The sequence below is a fragment of the Callospermophilus lateralis genome, chromosome 1 (genome assembly GCF_048772815.1).
Source record: "Callospermophilus lateralis isolate mCalLat2 chromosome 1, mCalLat2.hap1, whole genome shotgun sequence".
NCBI lineage: Eukaryota > Metazoa > Chordata > Mammalia > Rodentia > Sciuridae > Callospermophilus > Callospermophilus lateralis.
This window is the reverse complement of record NC_135305.1, coordinates 100,081,312-100,108,132: the sequence shown is the minus strand read 5'-3', so window position 1 is coordinate 100,108,132 and position 26,821 is coordinate 100,081,312. Positions and strand designations below refer to the sequence as shown.

The following is a 26,821-nucleotide window of genomic DNA, read 5'->3' as shown; positions in this document are numbered from 1 at the left end:
AATGTCCCAGGCAGCCGGGGTTGACAGCACCACATGCCAGGTGCACAATCATGTTAGTGTGTTGAGGAATATTGCCTTTGATCAAGGGAGGAACAAGGACCAGGGCCCTCTTCTTGTCCTTGATTTTGTATTTCATGCCCTATCATAGACAAGGAAGAGAAAATCAAAATTAGAAAACCTAATTGTGGACAAGTATGACTTGTCTCATGATCTGCCTGGCAGCTCCTTACCATGTTCCTGACACCCACAGCCCCAAAGTCCCAAGGATCAGCTCTGTATGGGAGCATAGTTTGAGAGAGTGCTGTCAGATAAAGCAACCACTGAGGATTCCAACAGAAAGAGTGTGTGACCTGAAAGAGAAGAGCAAGAAGGGCCAGTTCCCAAAATCATTCAGGCCACCTCACCAGTCCACGCTAAGACCTGATGCTGAAGCAGCCCAGTCCCCTGACCTCCCTAATGCAGGATCCCTTCAGGGGGATCAGGAGAGTCATCCACATAGCACCAGGACATACTTGGTGCCAGGGACATCAGAGTCACCAAGACTGGCCTTTTTTTTGGTCTTTTCTTCCATCTTCCTGGACAGTTCCTTGATTAACACTGGAAAACTCCAGAAGACTTCTTGCTCTCTATGTTCATATCCAGATTTAGTACATTTTTCTTTAGTAAATGTTTCTTTGTTTTCCATGTAGCCTCAGGACAATTTTCAGAGACTTTAAATGTTTGTTTGTTTGTTGTTTCTGATTTGCACCAATATGTTTCTATAGTTTTACTTCCTTAATACTGGAAGAAAACTCAGGGTCTCTTAAAGTCCTGCTAACCCCCTGGGCCTAGTCATAAAACTTCATTCAATTTTATCAATTGAAAAATTAAAAATCAATTTAATCAATCACTGCGTCCCCATGATGAACAGGGACATAGAGAGGAGTGGTCTCTCTGGGAGAACGTCACTGACCATGTCCTCAGACAGGACCTCTGTTTGGACTTGAAGCTTGTTTCAAAGCATGCTGGGTCTCCAGAAGCAGGCCAGCAAGACATGCCTTTTTCTCCTCCATTCTGCACAATCACTCTTCAAGTGTGATACTGAGTCCTTGCAATCCCATCCACAATTCAGCTGCTCATCCCACAAGCTGCCCAGTGTCCCCCAGGATATCCCCCAGGTGCCATAAGTGACTGCCAGAACTTGCAAGACTTGGGCCTGTCTGTTCTGGAGATCTCCCCTCTAGCCACGTGACTTCTGCAAACCATTTCACAAGCCATTCCCTGGTCAGCCTCAAAAAGACGGAGTCAGGCTGCTACCACAGGGACCTCAGCAACAGGACTTACAGTCCCTCCAGAAGACATCCAGGCCAACGATAAGGGTTGCCACCCTCTGGCAGCTGCCCTGTACTCCTGATTTGGTTTGTCAAGTGGTCAGAGGTGAGGTGGCCAGAGGGAAGTCTCACCTTCATTGACAGTCCTTTCCAACCCCCGAAAGTACCTTTCCCAAGTCCACCACAAAGATCTGGTGGCTGATTTTTCTCTCCCACCACCTCTCAGAATTTGCATTTCAATTTATTCATACACAGAGCTTCATTTGGGAAGATGTGTTTTAATATTAGTTTATATTCCATATTTTTATTTTCTTGATAATGGAAAAAATTCCAGGGTCTCTTATAGTTCTGCCAACCCACTGGGCTTAGTCATCAAACTTCATACAGCTGGGCATGGCGGCACACACCTGCAATCCCAGCAGCTCGGGAGGCTGAAGCAGGAGGATAATGAGTTCAAAGCTAGTCTCAGCAAAAGCAAGGTACTAAGCAACTCAGTGAGATCCTGTCTCTAAATAAAATACATAAAAGAGTTGGGGATGTGGCTCAAGGGTCGAGTGCCCTTGAGTTCAATCCCAGTACAAAAAAAAAAAATTCATACAATTCTATCAATTGAAAAATTCAAAATTTATTTAATCAATCACTGCCCTCCCACTATGAGTAAGGTTATAAGGAGGAGTGGTCACCCTGGAAGAATGTTAGTGACCATGTTCTTAGACAGGACCTCTGTATGGACTTGAAGTCTGAACCAATTTGCAGAAAGGTTCTGAAATTAAAATGGGGCCGAAGAGGGGCAAACTACACAACAGCTTCACAAAAGAGGTCAGCCTTCAGTGCCCTGAATAATATACCTTTGCAAAGACTTCATCCCCTAACCACCCCTTCTCCCCTTTCTAGCTCCCTCCTTACCTATCCTTTCATTCCCAAATCTGCTCACCCAGCCCAGGTTCCACCCATGCCAAGTTCTTGTATGTCACTGGGCTTTCACTCATGATGCTTTCAAAGGGGGAAACTACTCATTCTTAAAGACCCTCTTCCAAAGTCTCCTCCAGGAACCTTCTCCCAAATCCCCAGAGGGACCCCACTCTCTGTGCACACTGCATTCAGGGCTGGCATATCTGCCTCCCCAACAAGTGAAGGGGCTCTTGGGGGCTGGACTGTGCCTCATAGGTCTTGGTCTTCCCCAAGGCTCTAAACACAGCAGTGCAAAAACCTCGGCTGACTGAAGTTATTAAAGACACACCCAACCATAAAAAAACGTTCAGACAAGACCTCAGAGATTTCAAAGATTTTAGAGATTTTGGATGTCAGTCCCAAGAAAGCCACTAACTCTTTAAATACCCTGAAATAAAGTCAGAAATGCCAGACTTAGGGAGACTCTTTACTCAAAAATAGCAGACAGCAGCAGACAGAGAACATTAGCATGTAGATTTCCCTTTCAGGGTTCCTAACTCTTCAGGGAGCCCCATGGGAAGAAAGCCCCGCCCCCACAGCCCCAGCATAGAAGGAAGGCCCTGTCCTCACAGCCCCACTCTACCCACACCAGCTTCAGAACCAAAACAGAGAAACAGGCAGATCTGCAGGTTGCACTTGGCTCCTGGGGATCCCCAGTCTCTCTCACTCCTCAGTCTTTCTAGCAGTGGATCTGTCTGGGCTCCCCACCAGGAGGGACTCAGGGTTCCACAGCACATAACATCTGCCAAATGCTCTCACCTACCCTTTCTACATGGGTGTGGTCAGGGGCCAGGACTGGGCAGGAGATAGGGTCAGGGTCACAGCTGGAGAGGAGTCAGGTCCAGGGCTGGGGCTGACATAGGGAGAGAGTCTGAAAGGAAATGGCTAGAGACAAGGTGGCCTAGCACAGGGGAGTGAAGGGTTCAGCAGAGGATGATTTCCATGCCCAGCACACAAGTCCTGGGTTTGTCACTTTCTTTCACTGGCCCAAGGAAGAGCGAAGAGCTTGAGAGGGCAGCCTGAGTCCCAGTCAGGCAACAGGCCAGTCACCAGGGACTATCAGTCAGAATGGAGTGGGATGCAGCCACAGCAGACCAGACAGTAAAGGCATCTATCCACCAGCTCTCACAGCCCCAGGAACATTCTTCCAGCTTGTCTGACATGGCCTTCTGTCTAATGGGCTCTCACAGGAGCTGGTCAGTGCGTTTGCTGCGCCACACCACCAGGCCAGCCATGGCCACAGTCAACAGGACAGGCACCACGATCAGTGGGATGAGCACCTCATCTGGGGGGTCTTCCCAGTGGGTCCTGTCCACTGTGCAGTTGGAAAAGAACTGCCGGTGGATGCCAGTGATGAAGCCCTGGGCCAGTGGATTGGGCCAGTAACAGCCCACAACATTAGTCTCCACCTCGGTGCAGTTGGTGAAACTCTCGTAGTACCTGCAAAGGCAGAAAGTGAGATCACAATGCTCCCCAGGCCCCCTCATGCCTGCCCTGACCCCAGGCCAACAGGACGGGTGGGAAATGTTCCAGGCCCAGTCCTACTTGGAAGCCACTTCCTACTCCCAGCTACATCTATGCCCTTCTGTCTGTGTCTCCTGCCCCCTTGAGGACTTGAGCTCCTAGAACCCAAGGTTTGGGCCCAGACCCCAACACCCAGCAACACCCTAGTCTGCCCAGAGGACATGCCAAGTGCTACTTTTCCAGGGCCAAAAGATACCTGGGCCACAGCCACATGGACCTGCAAGGCCCTCATCATCCAGGGACACCCTAGGATCCAAAAGTAGGGTCTGTCTGAGGCCAGGGCCAATAGCCTTCTAACCAAGTCAACCTGCTCTCATACACCAAGTGGCAACTGGGAGTATCAGACCTGTGAGCCCCATCCACCTCTGTCTCCTGCTGGGAAGCTGCCTCTCTCTGCCCCACCTGGCAGGAAACGTGCATCTCAAGGGGGTTCCCTGTTCATGTGATCAAACATGGTGTTATGCTTTAAATGTGAGGTATATTTGGGCTGGGGATGTGGCTCAAGCGGTAGCGCGCTTGCCTGGTGTGCGTGCATGCGGCCCAGGTTCGATCCTCAGCACCACATACAAACAAAGATGTTGTGTCCGCCAAAAATTGAAAAATAAATATTAAAAATTCTCTCTCTCTCTCTCTCTCTCTCTCTCTCTCTCTCTCTCTCTCTCTCTTTATAAAAAATAAAAAATTAAAAAATTAAAAAAATAAAAATAAATGTGAGGTATACCCCAAAAAAGCTCATATGTGAGACAATGCAAGAGGGTTCAGAGGGGAAATAATTGGGTTGTGAGAGCCTTAACCCAATCAGTGAATTAATCACCTGATGGGATTACTTGAGTGAGAACTGAAGGCAGGTAGGGTGTGGCTGGAGGAAGTGGAGCACTAGAGGGATATGCCTTTGGGGTATGTATTTGTACCTGCCGAGGGGAGTCTCTCTGCTTTCTGATTAACATGTGAGCTGCTTCCCTCTGCCACACTCTTCTACTGTGATGTTCAGCCTCACCTGGAGCCCCAAGGAATGGAGCCGGACTTCAATGGACTGAGACCTCAAATAAAATTTTCTTCCTCTACAATCGTTCTGACCAGGTCTTTTAGTCACAGCAACGAAAAAGCTGACTAAAATACATGGGAATGGCTCTCAGCAAACCACCCATGATGAACCTTGTCTATCCAGTAGGCAGGTTCTCGTCAGTTCTTGAGGTTGACTAAGGACCATGGCTAACTGGACCTAGAGTTCAGCCTGATGTATATAAGGATTTTCCAATAGCCACCTGACTTGGAATTTGGTAAGCAGCCTCTGAAGGTGGTGACCATCCTGCTGCTAGGATCTTCAGGGCTGACAATGGCAGCCATCCATTCAAGATGCTCTGGAGGAAGCTGGGTGGACACCTGCCAAGAGCCGGCAGCTCCCACACAGAGCAGCACTTTCCCACGCCTGTGCTGCAGATGCACGACAGACACAGGAGAAGGAGGGTCCTGGCTCAACTTTCCCAAGGAGTCAGGCAACAGGCCCACCTCCTCCTTTCTGTACTGTTTCAAGAGGGAGTGGCTGACCTGTCCCATCAACAGGAAGGGGCCTCTTCCTGCAAGGAGCTTCCTGCACAGAACAACATCCGAGTCTGCATCTCACAAAGGGCCCTCCTGAGCTACTCTTTCTTAGGCAGTGTTGAGAAACCTGGGTTGAGTCACCCAACCAGCCTCCTGACTGATTCCACCAGGCTCCTGACTCATTCCAGGCTGGGTTACAGCACCAAGGCTGAAACACAAGCCATACACTTGTGCCTTCCTAGGTAACCCTCTGGAGCCTCAGACAGAATGCAGCCCCTGGATGTGCCCAGGCTCTAAGAGCACCTCAACAGCCAGGTCCATGGGCAAATCCTTTGATCCCCAGAAGTCCCAGTTTCCACTGCCCACCCACTCTGCTCCACCAGGTGATCTGGGACAGGAAAATCATCTAACACTGCTCTGAAAAATCCTTTCTCTGGAAAGTGCCTGGCATCTTGATGTGATGAGAACAACATTCTGTAACTCTCAGGACTCCAGATCTGTTCATGGAACTGCTGCCCAGAAATACTGCCGAGGACAACTGCCCACAAACCTATGCGGCTAAGACAGACAGACAGACCCTGGGAGCATCTGCCAACCAGGCCTGTGGGTGGGCAGGGCCCTGGGCAGCTAGTGGACAGAGTGTGTAGGTGGGTTTGTGGGGGAGCTGTGGGTGGGGCAGAGGGCAGAGCCATGGGAGGGACTGAGGGCCAGGGCAGGGTGTGGGTGGGGCCATGGGCAGTGTGGGTCAGGGTACCAGACCTCTCAGGGCACTCACACTATGAACTCAGACAGGTTGCACCACTTCCAGACGTCCACCTTTTGCATCATGTCTGCGAAGGCCTTCCCACACAGAGGCAGCCGTTCCAGCATCCGGGTCTCATTGCAGCCGCACACTCGGGCACACCCACCTGGGAAGAGGACAGCGTGAGGATTCTACTGGCTAACATGGGGGGTGCCCCGGGGACTCTGGCAAGCACAACCTCTCGCAGCACCTCCTGATGTCCCCTCATAGACGAGCAACTCTTCTCTCTGCCCTGACCTCCCCTTTCCCCAAAAGGAGACCCACCCAGGAGGCAAGCCTGCCCCTTCATCACTGCAATGATGCAGGGAGCAAGCAGCAGTGAGAATCCTCCCGAGGTGAGGAGGGGTCCTAGGCACATCAGTAATGGCCAGGAGGCTCCAGCTCCAACCCAGGGGTGGTGGGTGGTGGTTGCAACAGTGCTGAGAAGGGATCTGAGATGTGGGGACCACCCCATGGCCTATAGAAGGAGCAGAGTTCTGTGCTGATAAGGATCACCCAGCCCTGTACAAGCCCCACTCTGATTTAAGGAGACCTGAGTCTGAGGCAGCTCCTTGCCCCAGGATTTTCCAGTTGGCCTTCCCAGCATCTTCCACAAAACATCTCATCCCCTCCAACCTTGCATCTTCACCCCCACACACTTTCCCATCAGGAACATCCTCCCTTCCACTACGCAGGGACCTCCTATCCCCCAGGACCCATCCCACATCATAGTCATCCCACTTCCTAGTGAAGGACCTACCAGCTCCTAAACTTCCTTCACCTTCACCCAATCCTTGCTTTACACATTATCATATAATCAAAGGAGAATCCATGTGTATGTGCCCTGAAGTGTGTGTGTGTGTGTGTGTGTGTGTGTGTGGCCCTGCTGTCTGTGTCCTGGCAACCAGTGTTGGGTTATAGGAGAGACCGTGGAAGGGAGCAGGAAAAGAGACTCCAGACTGGAATGGGATAGATCTACCTCACACAGCCTCACTGGTTAGGAGCTCTACCTCAGTTTCCCCATCTCTAAAGAGGGAAACAGGCCCATGAGGCTCTTGAGTTTCCTAAATTAAGTCCTGTTCCCACAGAAGACCCATCTTTATGAAGCCTTTGTACTGGTGTTCTGTAAATTTCTCACTGCTTTCCCCTCCTTTAGCAAAAACCTGTCAGGGGAAGGAATGAATGTTACTTTCCCAGAGGGCAAGTGTGTCAAGATCCTGTATTCTCTCTTTTGTAACTCAGCTGGGCACCAAAAGGGTGTTTGATAAATCACCTCGATAGGGAAATTGGGGATACAGACCAGATCATATTCTGTACAGCAACCTACTCCATCAGACCACAGTACCCCAGCCACCACAAAGGAAGCCACAGCCCTCCCCATTTTCATGCCAGGGAAGGTTCTGGGATCCCCTAAGTTCTAGTACAAAGGCTTGGGACCACAGGTAGGGTTGAGGTGTTGGGCTCACAGACTTGAGGGAACTGGAGTGCTCACCTCACCTCCACCCACAAGAGGAAGATTGCACAGGGCTCATCGTGAGTGAAACAGAACAGGCAGACAGGTACCAGTGGATATATCAGAGGACTTGTGTGGGAATGCCCTTTCTGTCCATGGGAGCTCCCCTAACACCCACCACATCCCAAGACCCCAGGGAACCACAGGTGGGGCAGGAGGGTATGCACACAGGCCTGGCTCAGCTGTGGGCCCCTGCCACCTGCAGACAGACAGTGGGACAGAGACTAGCTGCATTCCCCCAGCATAGCCTATTGGCTTAGGGCTCAGCATCCTCTCTCTTCCAGAACACACAGCATCTTGGCCTTCTGTGTTTTCTTGCATCTAGATGCCCATCATCCCCATGTTCACCATCCCACCAGCACATCTGCAGGCTCAGCTCATGTAATAGCCCACGATATCCCTACACCCCTTCTCTCCAGAAGGAAGGCCACCCTGCAACCCCTTACCTCACCCTGACCTCACACTCCTCCAGGAGCTGGATTTTACTATTGTCATGGCTCTGCCTCATGTGTCTGTGTCTATGTGTCTGAATGTATCTCTGTGTATCTGTGTGTCTATATGTTTGGATGTGTGATGTCTGTATCACTGTGTGTGTGTGCATCTGTGTTCCATGTGTTCTGCATATCCGTGTGCCTATATGTATCTAAGTCTGTGTATTTTTGTGTATGTATGTGTCCATGTGTCTGTATGCATGTCTATCATCTGTGTTTGTGTGTCTGTGTGTCTTTGTGTTTGTGTGTTTGTGTGTCTGTGTCTGTGTGTTTATGTGTTTGTGTGTCTATTTGTCTATGTGTCTGTGTGTGTGTGTCTGTATGTCTGGTTTGTGAGTCTGTCTGTATCTATGTGTCTGTATGTTTGTATGTCCATGTCTACATATCTATGTGTTTGTGTCTATGTGTCTATGTATCTGTGTTTGGGTGTCTGTGTATGTGTGTATCTGCACAGGTCTGTGGGCAAAGTAACTGATGCCCAGCAGAGAAATCAGTGCCCTGGACAGTCAGTCCTGCCCCTTTTTTGTATCTGTGTGTATCTGTGTGTCCATGTGTTTGTGTCTATGTGTCTATGTGTCTGAGCCCGTGTGCATTTGTATATGTGTCTCTATGTGTCCATGTGTCTCTGTGTGTATCTATGCATATGTGTCTCTGTGTGTATCTATATGTCTCTGTGTGTGTGCCTGAGTGTGTATCTGTGTGCATGTCTATTGTGTCTATGTGTGTGTGATATATGTGTATTTGTGTGTGTATGTACACGTGCACATGGTGTGTTTCTCCTCTATCCTCAGCTCAAGTGTGGACCTGGGAGATTCCTGGCAGTGTTTACTCAGTAAATAAAAGGAGCCCAGGGCTGGGGTGTGGCTCAGTGGCAGAGCACTTGCCTCGCACATGTGAGGCAGTGGGTTCAATCCTCAGCACTACATAAAAATAAATAAACAAAATAAAGATACTGTGTCCATCTACAACTAAAAAATTAAAAAAATATTTTTAAAAAAGGAGCCCAGGATCCTAGTGGTCAAAGCAAAGTGAACGGGCAAAGTAACTGATGCCCAGCAGAGAAATCAGTGCCCTGGACAGTCAGTCCTGCCCCTTTTTTCCTCCCCACATTTCACTGGCAGGAGCCGATGGAGAATGACTTTCCCCCACCCACCAATGGTCAGTGAGGTCCACACTGAAGTCACAGGAGTATGGCCCAGCTGGTGTCACACAGCCACCTCAAAGTGTGTGTCTTTCTTTCCATAAAAACAAGATCAAAGAGGCCACATCATCCAACCAAAATCCTACACTTGTTACAGGCAGCCTGGATGACACTGAGACCTGGCCATGACCCACAACTTCTGCTGGATGCCATCTACAGCAGCAGTATGGAATTGTTTAAAGCCTATCCAAGCCTCAACATATCCTTATGTCCAGATATATGGCAGCTCTCTAGACCCACTTCCTACTGAAAACAACCAAAAGCCCTGGATAAAATATAAATAGTATACTCATAAAAATCATCAAAATGACGAGATGGGAAGAATTGTCAAGCCAAAGATTAGATGGAGTGGAACCCAGAGCCATGGGATTGTTTTTGCCCTGAATGTGTCTGCCCAATCTAGAAAATGGAACAGATGAAGCCTGAGATAGAGGTGTAATGGAAGGCCCCCAATAACCGACATCCAGCAGGAAATGAGCTAGAAGTAACTTCACCTTCAGCCAACTTGGAGGAGTAGTACCTGGGCATGGGCAGAAAAGGAGGAACCCCCTCTGAGGAGACACAACATAGGCCAACCTTCTTGTGGATTCACAGCCCACATTCACATGACCTGGATCTACCCAGGGAAAACCCAACTTACACGTCGGCTTAAACTAATCATGGACAGGATTCAGCAGAAGCAAATTCAGGCCCTTTCTAGAGGGAGGAACCATGACTGAAGTCCTCATAAAATCACAACTCGGGGCTGGGGATGTGGCTCCAGCAGTAGCGGGCTCACCTGGCATACACGGGGTGCTGGGTTCAATCCTCAGCACCACATAAAAATAAAATAAAGATGCTGTGTCCACCGAAAAATTAAAAAATAAATATTAAAAAAAAATTCTCTCTCTCTCAAAAAAAAAAAAAAAAAACACAACCCACCTTCCAAGAAAGATGGGTAGCTCACAACTAAGTATTACCTCAATAAAAAGTGCCACCAGCAGGTGCAGCCTTCCCATATGTGGCATATATCAAATGGAGAACATGATTTAGGAAAACCTTTACATCTCAGAACAGTGAGTCTGTGATTTAAGCCACAACCTGCTCCCACCAATTCCCAGTTCCAGTTATAAAGGCTCTGCTCCAAGTGGGTACAAACATGGTGAAAGAGGATCCTCTCTATTCCAGCTCCCAGTCTAGGGCTACAGTTTCACCCTAAAAGGGGCAAGTGCATATTCCCCTGAGCTCCATGTCATAGGAGGTCTCTTTATTATGGCAAATGAGGCCAGGATGACAGGTACTCCCTTCCTATCCAGTGGAGGCTCTGCCCCAGGCATGGCAAGCCAATAATACTACCAGCTCACAGGTAGGGCACAGAGTTCGCAATGGGAAAGCAAGCCAAGGAGACCAGGAACTACAATCCAGTGCCTTCTCATAGAACAGAGATGTCACTCTGATAGAAACAGGTTACTGTCTCAACCCCAAGTTCAGTATGGTGGCACCAAGGTCTTGCCCAGAGGTTAAGGACAGATTATCTCCATATCTCTGGCAAAGAGGACTAACTATATTTGGAACAGAGTACCAGCATATGCCTAAGGTCATTGTCAAAAAACAAGGGAGTTTTAGTAATAAGGCATTAAGAGAGGCTGGTGGATCCACTATACAAAAACAACAAACGAAATGGTAGACCAAGTGGAAGTTTAACAGAAAGAACCAGGAAAGAACCCTCCTGGAACACCATTCATCCCCACAGGTCCTAAGAGGTGTGCACTGCATGAGCTGCACTGTGCAGGACCCAGCAAGGCAAGATGTAAGGAAGACAGGAAAGCACTCCCCAAGTTATACTCAGATCCACTGGGTGAAGGTAGGACCTTACTAACTCATGGGGCATAAGCACGACTTCTAACTAAGCACTAGCTGACCTATAAGCCACTCTGCTCCAAGGCAGAATCCAAGAAAGCCTGGCAGTTTTTTAAAATGCCATTCATTCCAGATAATCTGTCAGACTGTTCATATGCCCAAGGCTGCACCCCTCCAGAGAGAGGAACTTTCCAAGGTTCTAGTCTTTGGCAAAACTTGGAGCAAAATTGTAAATTCATTAGACTGTCAACTAACTCTCTGCAAAGCCCAAGAAGTATAAATAGCAAAGTAAGAATAGTGAAGTATAAATAGCAAAGTAAGAAGCGTAAATAGTAAAAATTTTGAAAGACACAAAAATATCTTGAGAACAGAAAAAAAGATTCATTCAAGGGAACCCCAACATGATTGACAGCTAGCTTCTTAGAAGAAACCATGGAGCCCAGAAGCAGTGGGGTGACATATTGTGCTTTTAAAAACTGTCAATCAAGAATTTTATATTCAGGGATCCTAATTAGAATAAGTTATACTCCATGTATGTATAATATTAAAATACACTCTATTGTCATGTATATCTAAAAAGAACAAATCTTTTTAAAGAAATAATAATAATAAATATGGGTAAATGGAAGAAAAATCAATAAAGAGAAGGGAGCAGGGGGAAGGGAAAGAGATAGGAAGGAGAGGTAATCAGATCTGAATTAGAATAAGATATGTTCCATGTGTGTATAATTATGTCAAAATGGATTCTATTATTGTGTACAACTAAAAAGAACCAATAAAAATTTTCAAAAAAATTATATTCAGCTAAGTATCTTTCCAAAAATTAAAATGAAATAAATATATTCTCAGAAAAACAAAGCAATAGCATCAATAACAAACTAATGTTACAAGAAATGCTGAAGGAAGTTATAGTCCAGTATAGACTGCTTGCCTAATATGCATGACGTCCTGGGTTCAATCCCCAGCACCCAATTAAAAAAAAAAATACCAAAGGAATTTCTTCAGACTGAAAGAGAGTGGCAACTGATAGAAATCTGAATGCAAATGAGGCACAAAAACAGCACTGGAAAAGACTGTGCCCTTATAAAACACAGGTTAAAGACCTAATTAATCTCTCTGCAATAAAAGTGGAACAGAAAAACAAAAATGATGTGAAACTCCTTTTAAAAATATCTAATAAATTTTAAAATATTGAAATCATACAATGCCTCTGACCACAATAGAATTAAAATCAGAAATCACAAACAGAAAGAAGTTGGGGAAATTCGCAAAAATGTAGAAAATAAATAACACAATCCTGAATAACCAATAGATCAAAGAAGATTTCATAACAGGAACTAGGTAAATACTTTGATATGAATAAAAATTAAGACACAATATACAAAAACTTAGAAGGATTCAGCTAAAGAAATATTTAGAGGAGAAAATGCAGCAGCAAACATCTGTATTTTTAAAAAAAGACCGCAAATCAATTATCTGACCTTTCACCTTACCACACTGGAGAAAGAACAAACTAAGTCTAAAGAGAACAGAACAAAGGAGGGAAAATAAGATCAGAGGAGAAATTAATGAAGTAGAAAACATAAAAATAATAAATGAAATCAACAAAAGGAAAGACTGGTTCTTTTAAAAGATCTGCACATTCCCAGGCGCAGTGGCACACGCCTGTAATCCCAGTGGCTTAGGCCTGTAATCCCAGTGGCTTGGGAGGCTAAGACAGGAGGATGGTGAGTTCAAAGCCAGTCTCAACAAAAGTGATGCACTAAGCAAATCAGTGAGACCCTGTCTCTAAATCAAATACAAAATAGGGCTAGAGATGTGGCTCAGCAGACAAATGCCTCTGAGTTCAACCCCTGGTACCAATAAATAAATAAATAAGAAAGATCAGCAAATTGACAAAAACTTCAGCTGAGAAAAAAAAGAAACAACAAATTACTAAATCAGGAATGAAAGTCAGATAACACCACATTAGCTACCTTCCAGAAACAACAACAACAAAAATAAAGAATTATAGGCAAATACTAATGAACACTACATGTCAACAAACTGGCATACATTAAGTGGAAAAATTCCTAATAAGACATTGTATTGGATCAAACTGTGTCCCCTAAAAATAAAAATAAAAAATATATGTTGAAGTCCTAACCTCCAGCACCTTAGAATGTGACCTTATTTGGAAATAAATTCTTTGCAGAAATAATAGAGTTGAAATCAGGCCATTTAAGTGGGCCCTAATCCATACAACTTGTATCTATGAAAAGGAGAAATATGAACACAGAGACAGACATGCACCAGGGGAAGATGATGTGAAGACACACAGGAAGAAGATGGTGATAGGAAGATGGAGTCAGAGATCAGAGTAATGCAACAAATCAAGGAGTGCCTGGGGCCACCAGAAGCTAGGAATAGGCAAGGAAGGAGCACAGCATTGCAAGTCCCTTGAGTTTAGACTCCTAGCTGCCAGAACTCTAAGAAAAGAAATTTATGTTATTTTAATCACCCAGTTTATAATGCTTAATGACAGCCCTAGGAAACTATTAAAGACATAAATTACTGAAATTAACTCAAGAATAAATAAAGTCTGAATAGATCTATAGCAAATAAAGAGGCTAAATTAGTAATTTTAAAACTTTCCACAAAGATAATCCCAGGCTCAGATCACTTCACTAGTGAATTCTACCAAATATTTAAGGAAGAATTAGTATAAATCATTCACAAACTCTTCAGAAAATAGAATAGGCAACCTTACTTTTCCACATTCCAACTCATTCTACACTGCCAGTTTTATCCTGATGTCAAAGCCAAAGACATCACAAAAAAGTAAAGCACAGGCCAATATCTCTTAGGAACACAGATGCAAAAATCTTCAACAAACACTAACAGAGTGAATTCTGCAACAGATAAAAAGCACAGTCCCTGTAATATGCTGCTTTTAAGTCCTGCGAGTATAGACTGAGTAGAGGGATAGCTGGGTCAAATGGTGGTTTCAATCCCAATTTTCCAAGAAATCTCAGTACTGCTTTCCATGTTGGCTGCACTGATTTGCAGCCTCACCAGCAATGTATGAATGAACCTTTTTCCCCACATCCTCACCAACACTTATTGTTGTTTGTATTCATAATAGCTGCTATTCTGAAAAAAAAAAAAAAAGAATAAGAAGGTAGCTGGACACAATGGCACGTGCCTGTAATCCCAGTGGCTCGGGAGGCCAAGGCAGGAGGATCACGAGTTCTAAGCCAGCCTCAGCTCATCGGGTGCTAAGCAACTCAATGAGACCCTGTCTCTAAATGAAAACACAAAATAGGGCTGGGGATGTGGCTTAGTGGTTGAGTGCCCCTGAGTTCAATCCCCAGCACCAAAAAAAAAAAAAAAAAAAAAAAAAAAACCAAATAAGAAGGTAATTCAACATAATGCAGCACATTAATAGAATGAAGGGGAAAAAAAACACATGATCATCTCAATTGATGCATAAAAAGCATCTGATAAAAATCAAATGATTTTTCCTTATAAAAATAAAATACACAACAAATTAAGGAAAGAATAGAATGTCCTCAACATGATAAAGACCATATGAAAACCCCAGAGTTAACATCATACTCAGTGGTGAAAGACTGAAAAATTTTCCCCTAAAATCAAGAAAAGATAAGGATGTCTGTTTTCACCACTTCTATTAAACATAGTACTGGAAGTTCTATCCAGAGCAATTAGGCAAGAAAAGAAATAAAAGTCATCCAAATTGGAAAGGGAAGTGTAAAACTATCTCCATTCACAAATATCATGATTTTATTTGTAGAAAATGCTAAAGGATCTACACCAAATAAAACTGTTAGAAATAATAAACTTATTCAGCAAAGTTGCAGAATACAAAATCAATACACAAAATAAATTGTATTTATATACATTAACAATCCAAAAAGTAAATTAAAAAATAACTTTATTATAATACAATAAAAATTAAATTATTGGTTATAAATTTAATTTAAAATGGCAAAACCTATACTTTGTAAACTGTAAAACATTGTAAAGAGAAATTAAATAAAGGAATGGGATTGTGGCTCAGCGGTAGAGCACTAGTCTAGCACATGCAAGGCCCTGGGTTCAATCCTCAGCATCACATAAAAATAAATAAATAAAATAAAGGTATTGCTTCCAACCACTTCCAAAAAATAAAAAAATGTTAAAAAAATTTAAATAAGACCTACATAAATGGAAAAATAGCCCATGTTCATGAATTGGAATACTTAGTGTTATTAAGATGTCAATATTACTAAAATAACCCACAAATTTAAAATCACAGCTAGCCCTCTGCAATAAATTGATAAACTCATGCTAAAATTAATATGGAAATACCAGAGACCCAAAATACCCCAAAACAACCTTGAAAAAGAGGAATAAAGTTGTAGAACTTACAGGTACCAATTTCCCAAATTACAACAAAGCTATAATAATCAACACAGTGTGGTAGTGGCATAAGGCTACACCTATAGATCAATGAAATAGAATTGAGAGTCCAGTAATAATCCCATACATTACGACAAATCAATTTTCTACAAGGTTACCAAGACAATTCATTATGGAAAGAACAGTCTTTTCAACAATGGTCGTGAAACAACTGGATATATACATACAAATGAATAAAAAGTTGGACACCTTCTTCACATCATATGCAAAAATTAACTCAAATGGACAACAGACCTATATGTAGAGCTAAACTATGAAAATTTTTAGAAGAAAATACAGGAGTCAGTCTCTGTGTCCTTGTACAACACAGAGCTGTCTCGTGTATGACATCAAAAGAACAAGCAACAAAAGAAAAAAAATAAAGGGGCTGCATCAAAGTTTGAAAATGTTTTGCCTCAAAGGAAGCCATCAAAACAGTGAAAAACAACCCACAAAATGGGGGAAATGCATTAAAATCAAGTCTGATAGGAGACTTGTATATATAATAATATTTAAAGAACTTTTACTACTTCATGATATACAAATGGCCAAAAAGCACATGAAAAGATGATCTACATCATTATCACCAAGGAAATAGAAATCAAAACTACAATGAAATATCACTTTAGATATACAAAAATGAATATAATTTAAAAGACAATAACAAGTTGTTGGGTTAATCAGTAATGAGTACCTAAGAAAGCCTGCCATGAGATAAAAGGCCTCTAAAAAGAATACGGCCCCAACTTCCTTAATAAGACTCCTATAGTGCAAGAATTAAAACCAAGAATTTAAAAATGGGATGGAATCAAACTAAAAAATTTCTTCTCAGCAAAAGAAACAGTCTGTGAGGTGAACAGAGAGCCTACATCCTAGGAGCAAATTTTTACTCCTCTAGGGTATATAAAGAACTCAAAAAGCTAAGCACCAAAAAAAACAAATAACCCAATCAACAAATGGGCCAAGGACCTGAACAGACACTTCTCAGAAGAGGATATATAATCAATCAACAAATATATGAAAAAAATATTCATCATCTCTAGCAATCAGAGAAATGCAAATCAAAACTACTCTAAGATATCATCTCACTCCAGTCAGAATGGCAGCTATTATGAGGACAAACAACAATAAGTGTTGGCGAGAATGTGGGAAAAAAGGTGCACTCATACATTGCTGGTGGGACTGCAAACTGGTGTAGCCAATATGGAAAGCAGTATGGAGATTTCTTGAAAATCTGAGAATGGAACCACCATTTGACCCAGCTATCCCTCTCCTCGGACTGTACCCAAAGGAGTTAAAAACAGCATACTACAGGGACACAGCCACATCAATGTTCATAGCAGCAAGATTCATAATAGCTAAATTGTGGAGCCAACCTAGATGCCTTTACTGGATGAATGGATAAGAAAAATTGTGGTATATATACAAAATAGAATTTTACTCAGCAATAAAAGAGAATAAAATCATGGCATTTGCAGGTAAATTGATGGTGATGGAGGAGATAATGCTAAGTGAAGTTAGCCAATCCTAAAAAAAAAACAAATGCTGAATGTTTTCTCTGATATAAGGAGGCTGATTCATAGTGGGGTAGGGAGGGAAAACATGGGAGGATTAGATGAATTCTAGATAAGGAAGAGGGGAGGGAGGGAATGGGAGGAGGCAGGGGATTAGCAAGGATGGTGGATTGTGATGAACATCATTATCCAAAGTACATGTATGAAGACACAAATTATATACTTTATATACAGAGATATGAAAAATTGTGGTATATATGTGTAATAAGAATTGTAATGCATTTTGCTGTCATATTTTTTAATCAATAAAAAAGAGAATATTTAAAAAAAAAGAATATGGTAATGAGGAAATGGATATGGGGAGCTGGCCACTTCCCTTATATGCACTTCCTGGGAAAGAATATGAACAGAGTGACCTTGGTTGTAAAGTAAAAGATGCACTCATAAAACATCTGAAGAAAGCCACTTGCACAGTGGGCATGAAACTCAGCCTATATTTTTCCCCTGTAGCCCTCCACTGTATCCTGGCTGGCCACTGCCAAGGAGTGATTAAGTAATAAAATGTTCAAAACCTCTCCACTGAGTCCTCCAAGTTCTCTCTTGGGGATTACTAAATAGGCGTGGATCCTTTACAGGCTTGGAGTTGAACACAAGTGATGGTGAGAATGTGCAGAAATTGGAACCTTCATGCACTATTGATGAGAAAGCAAAATGATGCAGCCATATTTTAAAATGGTCTAGCAGTTTCTCAAATGTAAACATAGAGTTACGGTGATCTTGCAATCTACTTCTAGATGTATATCACACATGTTTACACATTTTTTTTATATAAAGGTTTAAGCGGCATTGTTTGTAGGAGCCAAAAGTGGAAATAGTCCAATGTCCATCAACTGACAAATAAATAAAATGTGGTATATGGACATAGATACAATATAGATAGAACTGCATAATATTATTTGTCCATGAAGTAATGGAAGTTTTTGTCCACAGAGAAAGAAGTACTGACAATGCTAAAACACGAATACCTTAAAAATATTAAGTGAGAGAAGTTAATCACAAAATACCATATACTGATTCCATTTATATGAAATGTAGAGAACAGGTTAATATATAGAGAAAGAAAAATAGTGATTGCTTAAGGAGAAGGAGGTTCAAACAAATGGCTGCAAATGGATGTGGGAATTATTTGGGAGGTGATGAAAATGCCCTAAAATTTATTGTAGTGATGAATGCAAAATTCTATGAATGAACTAAGAGACATTGAATTGTATACTTTAAGTGCGCAAATTGTATAGTATATTAATTACATCCCAATAAAGTTGAGGATTTTTTTACAGTAAAATACAAAATTTTTTCAAACATACAAAAGTTAAAAGAATAACAGTGCCGTGGACCACATCTGTAATCTCAGCAGCTCAGGAGACTGAGGCAAGAGGATCACAAGTTCAAAGCCAGCCTCAGCAATGGCAAGGCGCTAAAAACTCAATAAGACACTGTCTCTAAATAAAATACAAAATAGGGCTGGAGATGTGGCTCATTGGTTGAGTGCCCCTGAGTTCAATCCTTGGTAAAAAAAAAAAAAAAAAAGTCAAATGAAAACACCTAAATCACAAATAAGGTTTGGATTGTTCTTCAAGGAGAAAAAAAAAAAAAACTATATAAGAAGCAAATATAGACATATTCCAAGGAAAGCAGAGCACCAGAAATTATAACTATGTAATATATAAATTTTGTATCTCAATATTTAATTATATTTAAAAGTTGTCTGTGAAAACAAAAATAATAATGTATTGTAGGATTTATGACTTAAGTAAAAGGTATGATAGCAAGCGCTTCAAGTCAGGAGGAAGACATGTCAGATTTTTAGGTTATATACAAATTGATATATGTCACTTAAAGACAGACTGATAAGTTAAAGATGCATACCATAAACTCTAAAGCAACCACTAGCCAGGCACAGTGGTGCACATCCATAATCTCAACTACTTGGGAGGCTAAGGAAGGACGATTTCAAGTTCAAGGCCAACCTCAGCAATTTAATGAGATTCAGTCTCAAAATAAAATGGAAAGGGCTGGGAATGAAGCTCAGTGGTAGATTAGCCCCTGGATTCCATCCCAGTAACTACAAAAAACAAATAAATAAATAAAGGTAAATATAATAAATACAGTAACCGTTAAAGTAACAAAAAAGTTACAACCAATTTGCAATAAATAACTATACACTGGAATTGTTAAAAACAATAAGCCCAAAAGAGAAAAGGAGAAAAAGACTTATAGCATAATGATAAATTTAAATTTAACTATATTGGGCTGGGGATATAGCTCAGTTGGTAGAGTGCTTGCCTTGCATGCATAAGGCCCTGGGTTCAATCCCCAGCACCAATAAAAAAAAAAAAAAAAAAAAAAAGGTAAGTTTAACTATATCAATAATAAGTTTCAAAATAAGTTGTCTAAATAATTCACTTAAGAAGCAAAGATTGTCAGATAACATCAAAAAGCAACACTTTATTTCAAATAGAATTCCTGCTTACAGGAATTCTATTTGAAATAAAGACTCAAATAGGTTCAAAGTAAGAAAGTAGGAAAAGATAGACTATGCCACCATAAATCAAAAGAAAGATGGAGCAGCCATACCAGTAGTGGACAAAGAATACTTTGGAGCAAACAATATTACCAGAGATAAAGAGGGTCTTTTCTGGGGCTGGGGATGTGGCTCAAGCGGTAGTGCGCTCGCCGGGCATGCATTCAGCCCAGGTTCGATCCTCAGCACCACATACAAAAAACAAAGATGTTGTGTCTGCCGAAAACTAAAAAATAAATATTAAAATTCTTTCTCTCTCCCTCGCTCTTTTAAAAAAAATAAAGACAATAAAGTCCATCAACAACTAAAAAAATTTTTTTTTAAAAAGAGGGTCTTTTCATGACAAAAAAAAAAGCTTATTCAACAAAAAGACAGCAATCTAAAACATTTATGTATTTAATAAAACAGCATTGCAATACACAAAAAAAACAGAACTGTAAGGAGAATACACAAATTCAAAATTATAGTTGGAGAATTCAATATTCTTCTCTCAATAATTTACAGAACAAATAGACAAAAAAAAAATCAGGAAGACTTTAGAAAACTTAAGTAGCACCAGATCAGAGGTGCCCACAGCAACAGGGCACACACTGTATAGAAGAGGTAGGATGTGCACAGTTGTTTGGGTAAAAGGAAATGAGAAATGACTTTAAAAAGTGGACCTAAGGCCAGGAGCAGGATGGACAGGTCTTTGGAGTTTATTTAAAGCTTAACAGAAAGGCAGAGTGAGTTTTCATCCACAGCAATCTCCCACTGAGCCCAAACAGGCCTTCAGAGCCTTCACACCATGGAGTCCCAGGCAAGCACTGCCGAGTCCAGGGCTGGCATCCCTTCAAGAGAATCCTGTGTCATCTCTGCAGTGAGAGGGTTTGACAATCTTCTGAAGCTTGACCATCCCACCTACCATCTGCCCAGTCTGGCTGGAAAATAGAGGGCGAGACCTTGTCCACACTCGTCCTCAACTCACTGTGTGACTCTGGGCAGGTCCCTTCACCTTGCTAGCTTATTATCACCTCATTTTTAACAAAGAGTCATTCTGATTCTGAGTGCTTCCACTGGTTAATAATTGTGCACCTACAAAATCTCTGTCAAGGCTTTACACCATCACAATCCAGCTTTCTATTTCCACCACTGCTCCCCCAGCCTCCAGCTATCCCCCACCGTCCCAGGGGTGCCTACCCTTCCTCCTTCATAAATCAGACTGCCTTTATTACAAACCCTTCCTGGGCTCCAGCAGCTGCCCTCTCTGTGCAGGTTGGTGACTCCAGGTTCTATTTTAACACAGCTTTGGACTCTGAAAAGCTTTGAAGTAAATGATTATCCTGCATTTTGAAAGTAGAATAAAGCTATTCCTCCCTGAGACAGGTGGGGACCACATGCATAAGCCCATCCAGAAAGCCCTGAGGCTATGGCACCCAACTCCATCTCCTCTGGGCACTGCCATCTCTCTGCAAACACACAAGATAGAACAGAGATACCTACTAGGCTTCACACTAGACCCACTCAGGCCACAACTCAGGCCTGTTATTTGAGAATCTCAGATAAGGACTCAAGAACTCACATTTGTTAAGCCCCCCTCCAATTGACTCCCATGTTCCCAGACCAATAAGGAGTGATGGAAGGTCACCTCCTTGGTGACCTCATGTTGTACATATTCCACTCTAGCAGGCCTGGGGTAGGGCCAATGTGCTAATGTCGGAAAAGCTCCAGATGATGTCATGCCTGCAGGTCTGAGGACCACACTCTGAGCAGTAAGGGCATAGAGGATGGAGAACAGCAGGCAGGAGCCAGGCATCCTGAATGTTCACCTGGGCTCTGCCCTTAAGCCTTGACACATTCACTTCCATCTCTAAGCTTCCATGTCTCTACCTGGAAATGGAACCATAGGCACCCAACTGGTAACACCTTGTCCCATTTCCTTTCCCCTTCTACTCTTGAGTCTCCACCTCCCTCAGCACTGACCAGTGTACCCCAGGGCCCTGTTCTAAGTGTGTTCCAACCCACCAACCTACAACAACCAGAAGGAACAGGTGCTTAAGACAGGAACAGTGACCTGCACAGTAAGACATGATGGGGATCAAGATTCAGAGCCACGTTGACTTCCCACAGAGTTACCTCCAGGTGAACTGTCATCCCTGGTCTGGGATGACACCCTCACCCAACTCCCATCCTTGATTTGTCAAGCAAGGGTCTATCCCAGGCTTGCCTCCTTGCTCTGGGTGCTCCAAGCTCAATGGTACCTGCTCATCTTCCCCTATTTTCATTTCCTTTTCTTCTCTCCCAGTAGACATTTCAAGTACCTGTGGAGGCTGGGCTGTGTATCAAGTTTCAGGGTCCAGATCAGCATCTATCCTGGGAAGAACCTTGGGGGAAAAAATATCTGGCCTCTGTTCCATCCCAGTTAAAAGACAGGAAGAACGAAACCCAAAAGAAAAGCAACTTTCCCAGGACCAAATACAGAGTTAGCCTCTGAGCCACAGAAGCCTTGAGCAAGTCTCTGCCCCCTGCTCAGCTGCATCTGCCAAGCCTGGTGGTGGAAAGGCAGCTCTGATCCATGTTGGGGCATTAGTGACTGAGAAGTGCAGTTCCCAAGGGCAACATGGAGGCAGACAATGGTGAAGGCAGCCTGTGTTCCTTTCTCCCTAAAGCCTCTTTGTTCCAAAATCCTCCTTTCCCTGCAGCAAGGATGAGCTCCCCACCTCAGGTTTTGACAGTCCACAGGCTCTTCCCCATAAGCAGCCCTTGTCCTCATTCCTGGCCTGGCTTCATCAGTCCTGTTGGGATCCCTCTCAGCACCCTTGGGTCAATCTCCTGAGCTCCACCTGCCATCCTAATGGGCACTGGCCAGGAAAGTCCCACTTATCACTCTCTGGTCCTACTCAATCTCCCTTTCCTCTCTCTCCCCTTCCCCTTCCTCCTCTTTATCCTTTGGAAGTCAGAATGAATCTGAATCCTTATATTGGTATTTGCACAGCCAACCCAGATCATGGCTATATCTGACAAACCATTTCTCCAACATAGGGCCATATCTGATCTTTGCATGAGCCATGATGCCCTGAAACTGATCTCTGGGACAAGATACCATAAATACCAGTGACCCTTCAGTGACCATCACTCTCTCCGAGCTCTTGTTCTCCCCCTACCCCTAAGAGACTGATCAAAGACCGCACTGATTTTCCTCCACCCCCATGTCAGAACAGGTATTGCCCAGCACCTCCACCATGGACCTATAAACTTCAATCAAGCCAGTCTAGCTATCTAAGAAGATGAGGGATCTCTTACAATATGCCTGACTCAATTATTACCCTAAATCTTAATGTGCCCCAATTCTCCACATGCCCCAGACCCTTCACAGGCTCCAGAATTTTGATGTGTTCCAAAACTTACATACCTCAGAACCTCCATTTACCCCCAAATCTGCCTGTGCCCCAGAATCTTTGTGTGCCCTAGGATTTCCTCATACCCCAGAATCTCTCTGTGCCCCAGAACCTCCATATGCCCTATAACTTCTATATATCCCAGAATCACCATATAACCCAGAAGCTGTATGTATCCCAGGACCTTTGTATTCCCTGAAATCTCTCTTCCTGAATCCCTGCATGTCGGCACAGCAAGAGCCAGGCCCAGGCAGTTGTACATGTGCTACTAAGGACCATGTGCAGGTAGGTATCTCAAGCAGATGTTCTGACATAACTTCCTTAACCAAGAGTGCTATGAAGATGCCCTAGGCCCACACAAGACAGGCACATGGGACACATGTAGTGCTCTCCACAGGGGCCCATTCTGACACCATATCTGATACACAGAGTTTAAAGGGGTCCTTACACAACCCCACAACCCACCCAGTATAACAGTAACAGAGTAAAGACACAGGACCCTGAAATCCCATAAAACTGGGTCACTCCACTCAGGCTACTGGCTGTGTGTTACTTACGGAATCAGTGAAGTTCTCAGGAACTGAATCAAAATAAAAATCCATTTTGGTTAGATTCATTGGGAAACAAAGAACACAGAGGCCTGTGCATCTTTTGGTCTCAGGGACTTCCAGATGCTGAAGGATGATAAACAGCCAAACAGATGCATTTCCAAGAGAAAAGCCTTTTGTGGTCAGTCATTTTGAAATGAGATCCAGGCGCTCTCATCCTCCTCTGCAGTAACCAGATGACTGCATCAAAGGTGTCTGTGGTAGGCCTTGGACATTGGCCTTAGGAGGCTATGATATATATGATATACGGGAAATTCTGCCCCCAGTACCTTTGATCCAGGTAATTCCATCCCTACCCCTCCACTCCTTATCTATAAAAGGAAAAGTGGAACCAGACGATTTCCAAGACACCTCCAGTGCTAAAAAAAATTCATAGCCCTGCACTTGACCAATCACCTCCTTGAAGACTTTTAAGTCCCCAAGGATACTTACTACTGTGTCCTTGGATGTATTTGACTCAGCAGAAGTAACATGACCACAGATGACACAGTGGTGTCATTACTTTTATTTTTTTAATATTTATTTTTTAGGTGTAGATGGACACAACACAATGCCTTTATTTTTATGTGGTGCTGAGGATGGAACCCAGGTCCCGCCCGTACTAGGTAAGCGCTCTACCGCTGAGCCACAATCCCAGCCCATTACTTTTATTAATGACAAAAGGAATGGTACCCAAAAAATGATGGTAATATGTCCACACACAGGGACATATACACATATTAGGGTGTCCTATGTTCTAGTGCTGAATGTGAGCCCTCATGAGGGACATGTGCTAGGCACAGCCCCTTATTTAAGCATAAATCCTTTCTCTTCATAATCCCATGTCCAGCACAAGAGGATTGGGAAGAATTCAATCAAATCAAACTGATCATCACAGAGCCCTGTACAGGTTGCTCTAACTGCATCCACATTGTAGTCCAAGAAACTGAGGCTTAGGGCCAGTAAGTGTCTTACGATGTTGGAATTATGATGCAGGATTTTCACCCAGACCAAGAAAGTCCAGGCAAGAGCTGGGCACCATAGCAGCTACCTGCTTAGTAGACACCTCCTAGACCCCCCATGACATGTGCAGTGCCAACAGCTTTCTGAATAATGCTTTATAATTCTTAAAGAAACACTGCAAGTCAGCACCCTCCCTGTTCAGAACTGGTCTTCATGACTGGCTGGTCAATAGGAACTGTTTCTTCAGGCCCTAGTTCCAGCAGTGGACAGGCCCCCAAACTCCTACTCTGTGCAGCCTAAAGGCAGCTCAGGTCACCAATGTGTCAGGATCCAGAGCACAGATGGTCACCATTCCTGGAAGTTGGGAAACTCAGCTCTTTCCTTCCAGAGGGCAGACTGAATTCTGGTCCCACCTCTGCAAATTACTTATGACCATGAATACATTTTGCCTCTCTCTGACTTTTGCTCAGGCCAGGATAATACCAGGCAGGTCTGTGAGAGGCTGGACCTGGCCCCCACTAGGGAACCTGGCCCTTAGGCAAGGGGGACAGTGGGAACCACCAAAACAGGACAAAAAGGTAGACCTTGGAGACTGGGTCCATAAAAGACCCAGCTATATTAAAGAGGAAGATTTTCATAGTTTCTTACTGCACTCCTTTTCAATTTCATGCTGGAGGTGGCCTGGAGAATCTCCGGTTCCCTCAGAATAAACTGGGGATTTTCCTTCCACCATGAAGATCAAGACTGCAATCAGAGGGTCCTTGCATTGAAGGCCTGCTGAAATCCCAAATCTGCATACTGATTTCTGGAAGTAGTCACATGCCTTCACCCTTTTAACACAAAAATCCACCCCAGCCTGGCTCTAACTCTGGATCATGAGATAAAGCCATTCTGAACAGAGACCTCTTCAATAGAAGGAAAGTCACCACTAAGCCTGGTGCACCCTTTCCCACCTCACTTATTGATCCCAGATTTTAAATGCTGGGGAAACAGGCCCACCTTTTCATTTTACAGCCAAGGAGGCTGCAGCCAGAAGAGGAAAGCAGAAAGAACCCAAGAGGCAACAGCCCTGGTGGATAGATCCTGAGTCACTGATACCCAAACCAGGGCCCTCCCCATCACCAGCTTCCCTCTTGCTTGCCTAGAAGCTCCACCAAAGCCCTTAAATCAGACACACACACACACACACACACACACACACACACACTCTCACATATATACATTACACACGCATACGTGTAAACGCACCCTCTTATCCTTGGATAATTTCTTCAGTAAGCTTTTTCAAAACAAGTTTTTCATTTAATCGATTCCCATTTTGTAAGCAATGTTTCTCACTGAGTCCGTTTTCTCTCTGGAAAAGAACTCAGGTAGAAGCTGTCAGAAAGGCCAACGCTACCAAGGTCAGGAGTCCTCCAACCCACACACTCTCACAGTGTGCACCTCTCATCAGGATGGGGAACTCACTACCTCCCCCTCAGGTAGGGAGACGGTACCCCAGGCCTGGGACGTCGCAGCTACCCACAGAAAACCCCGCGTCTCCCCTGCTGCACAGGTCCTTAACCCTCAGATCCTCTGATGTCAGGGAGATCCAGGACCCTCCAGCAGAACCTGGGGGATGCTCTGGGGTCACCGCGCGGCGTCGCTTCTGAGCTCCAAGGAAGGGGAGGTGCGCAACCTAGGCGCAGCGGGGGAAGGCGAGGGTGTCCGCTGCCCCGCGGCCGTAAGAGGCTGGAGGGCCCCGGGGCCCAATTTCCCCTTACCACAGAGCAGCAGCAGCAGCGGGAAAAGGTGCGGCCGCAGCGCTCGCTTCTCCATGGCCAGCGGGACTCCGGACCGCTTGTCCGGGTCTGGGCTCAGTGGAGCGCAATGGGGTGCCGGGCGGGGCCGCGGGAGCCCACTCCCTCAGGCCACTCCCACAGTCGCGCCCCCAGTCTTCGCCCTGGCCACGCCCCGCTCACGCCTGAAGTAGGAGGTACAGTCCAAAATGCGCAAAGCACCATCCCTCCGACTGAGGGGCGGGGAAAGCGAGTGCTCTGGATTCTGGGCTGGAGTCAGAACCAAAGTGAAAACGAGATGTGGGATTGGACAGGGAAGGAGGGGGTGAAGAAAGGCTGCAATTCAGACCAGGGGCCGTGCAGAGTGGGGACAGACTTCGGGGACAGCCTGGGCAAAGGGCTGGGGTGAAGATGGGATAAGGATGGAGT

At 44.1% G+C, this 26,821-nt stretch overlaps 1 protein-coding gene across 2 annotated transcripts; it reads right to left on the bottom strand.

The window, feature by feature from the left end:
- Nucleotides 1–2,670: 2,670 nt before the first annotated feature.
- On the bottom strand, nt 2,671–26,500 carry Ramp3 (receptor activity modifying protein 3). 2 transcript variants are annotated; one of them, XM_076836868.2, is made up of 4 exons: nt 26,378–26,500; nt 6,103–6,235; nt 5,772–5,885; nt 2,671–3,701 (listed from the first exon to the last, which is right to left on the bottom strand). In XM_076836868.2, the coding sequence occupies exons 1-4, from the start codon at nt 26,430–26,432 to the stop codon at nt 3,446–3,448; spliced, it is 558 nt and encodes a 185-aa protein (XP_076692983.1). In that variant the 5' UTR covers nt 26,433–26,500; the 3' UTR covers nt 2,671–3,445. The 2 variants fall into 2 exon arrangements, with proteins under 2 accessions (XP_076692983.1, XP_076692990.1); XM_076836875.2 differs by lacking the exon at nt 5,772–5,885 and having other exon boundaries at nt 26,378–26,495.
- Nucleotides 26,501–26,821: the final 321 nt, after the last annotated feature.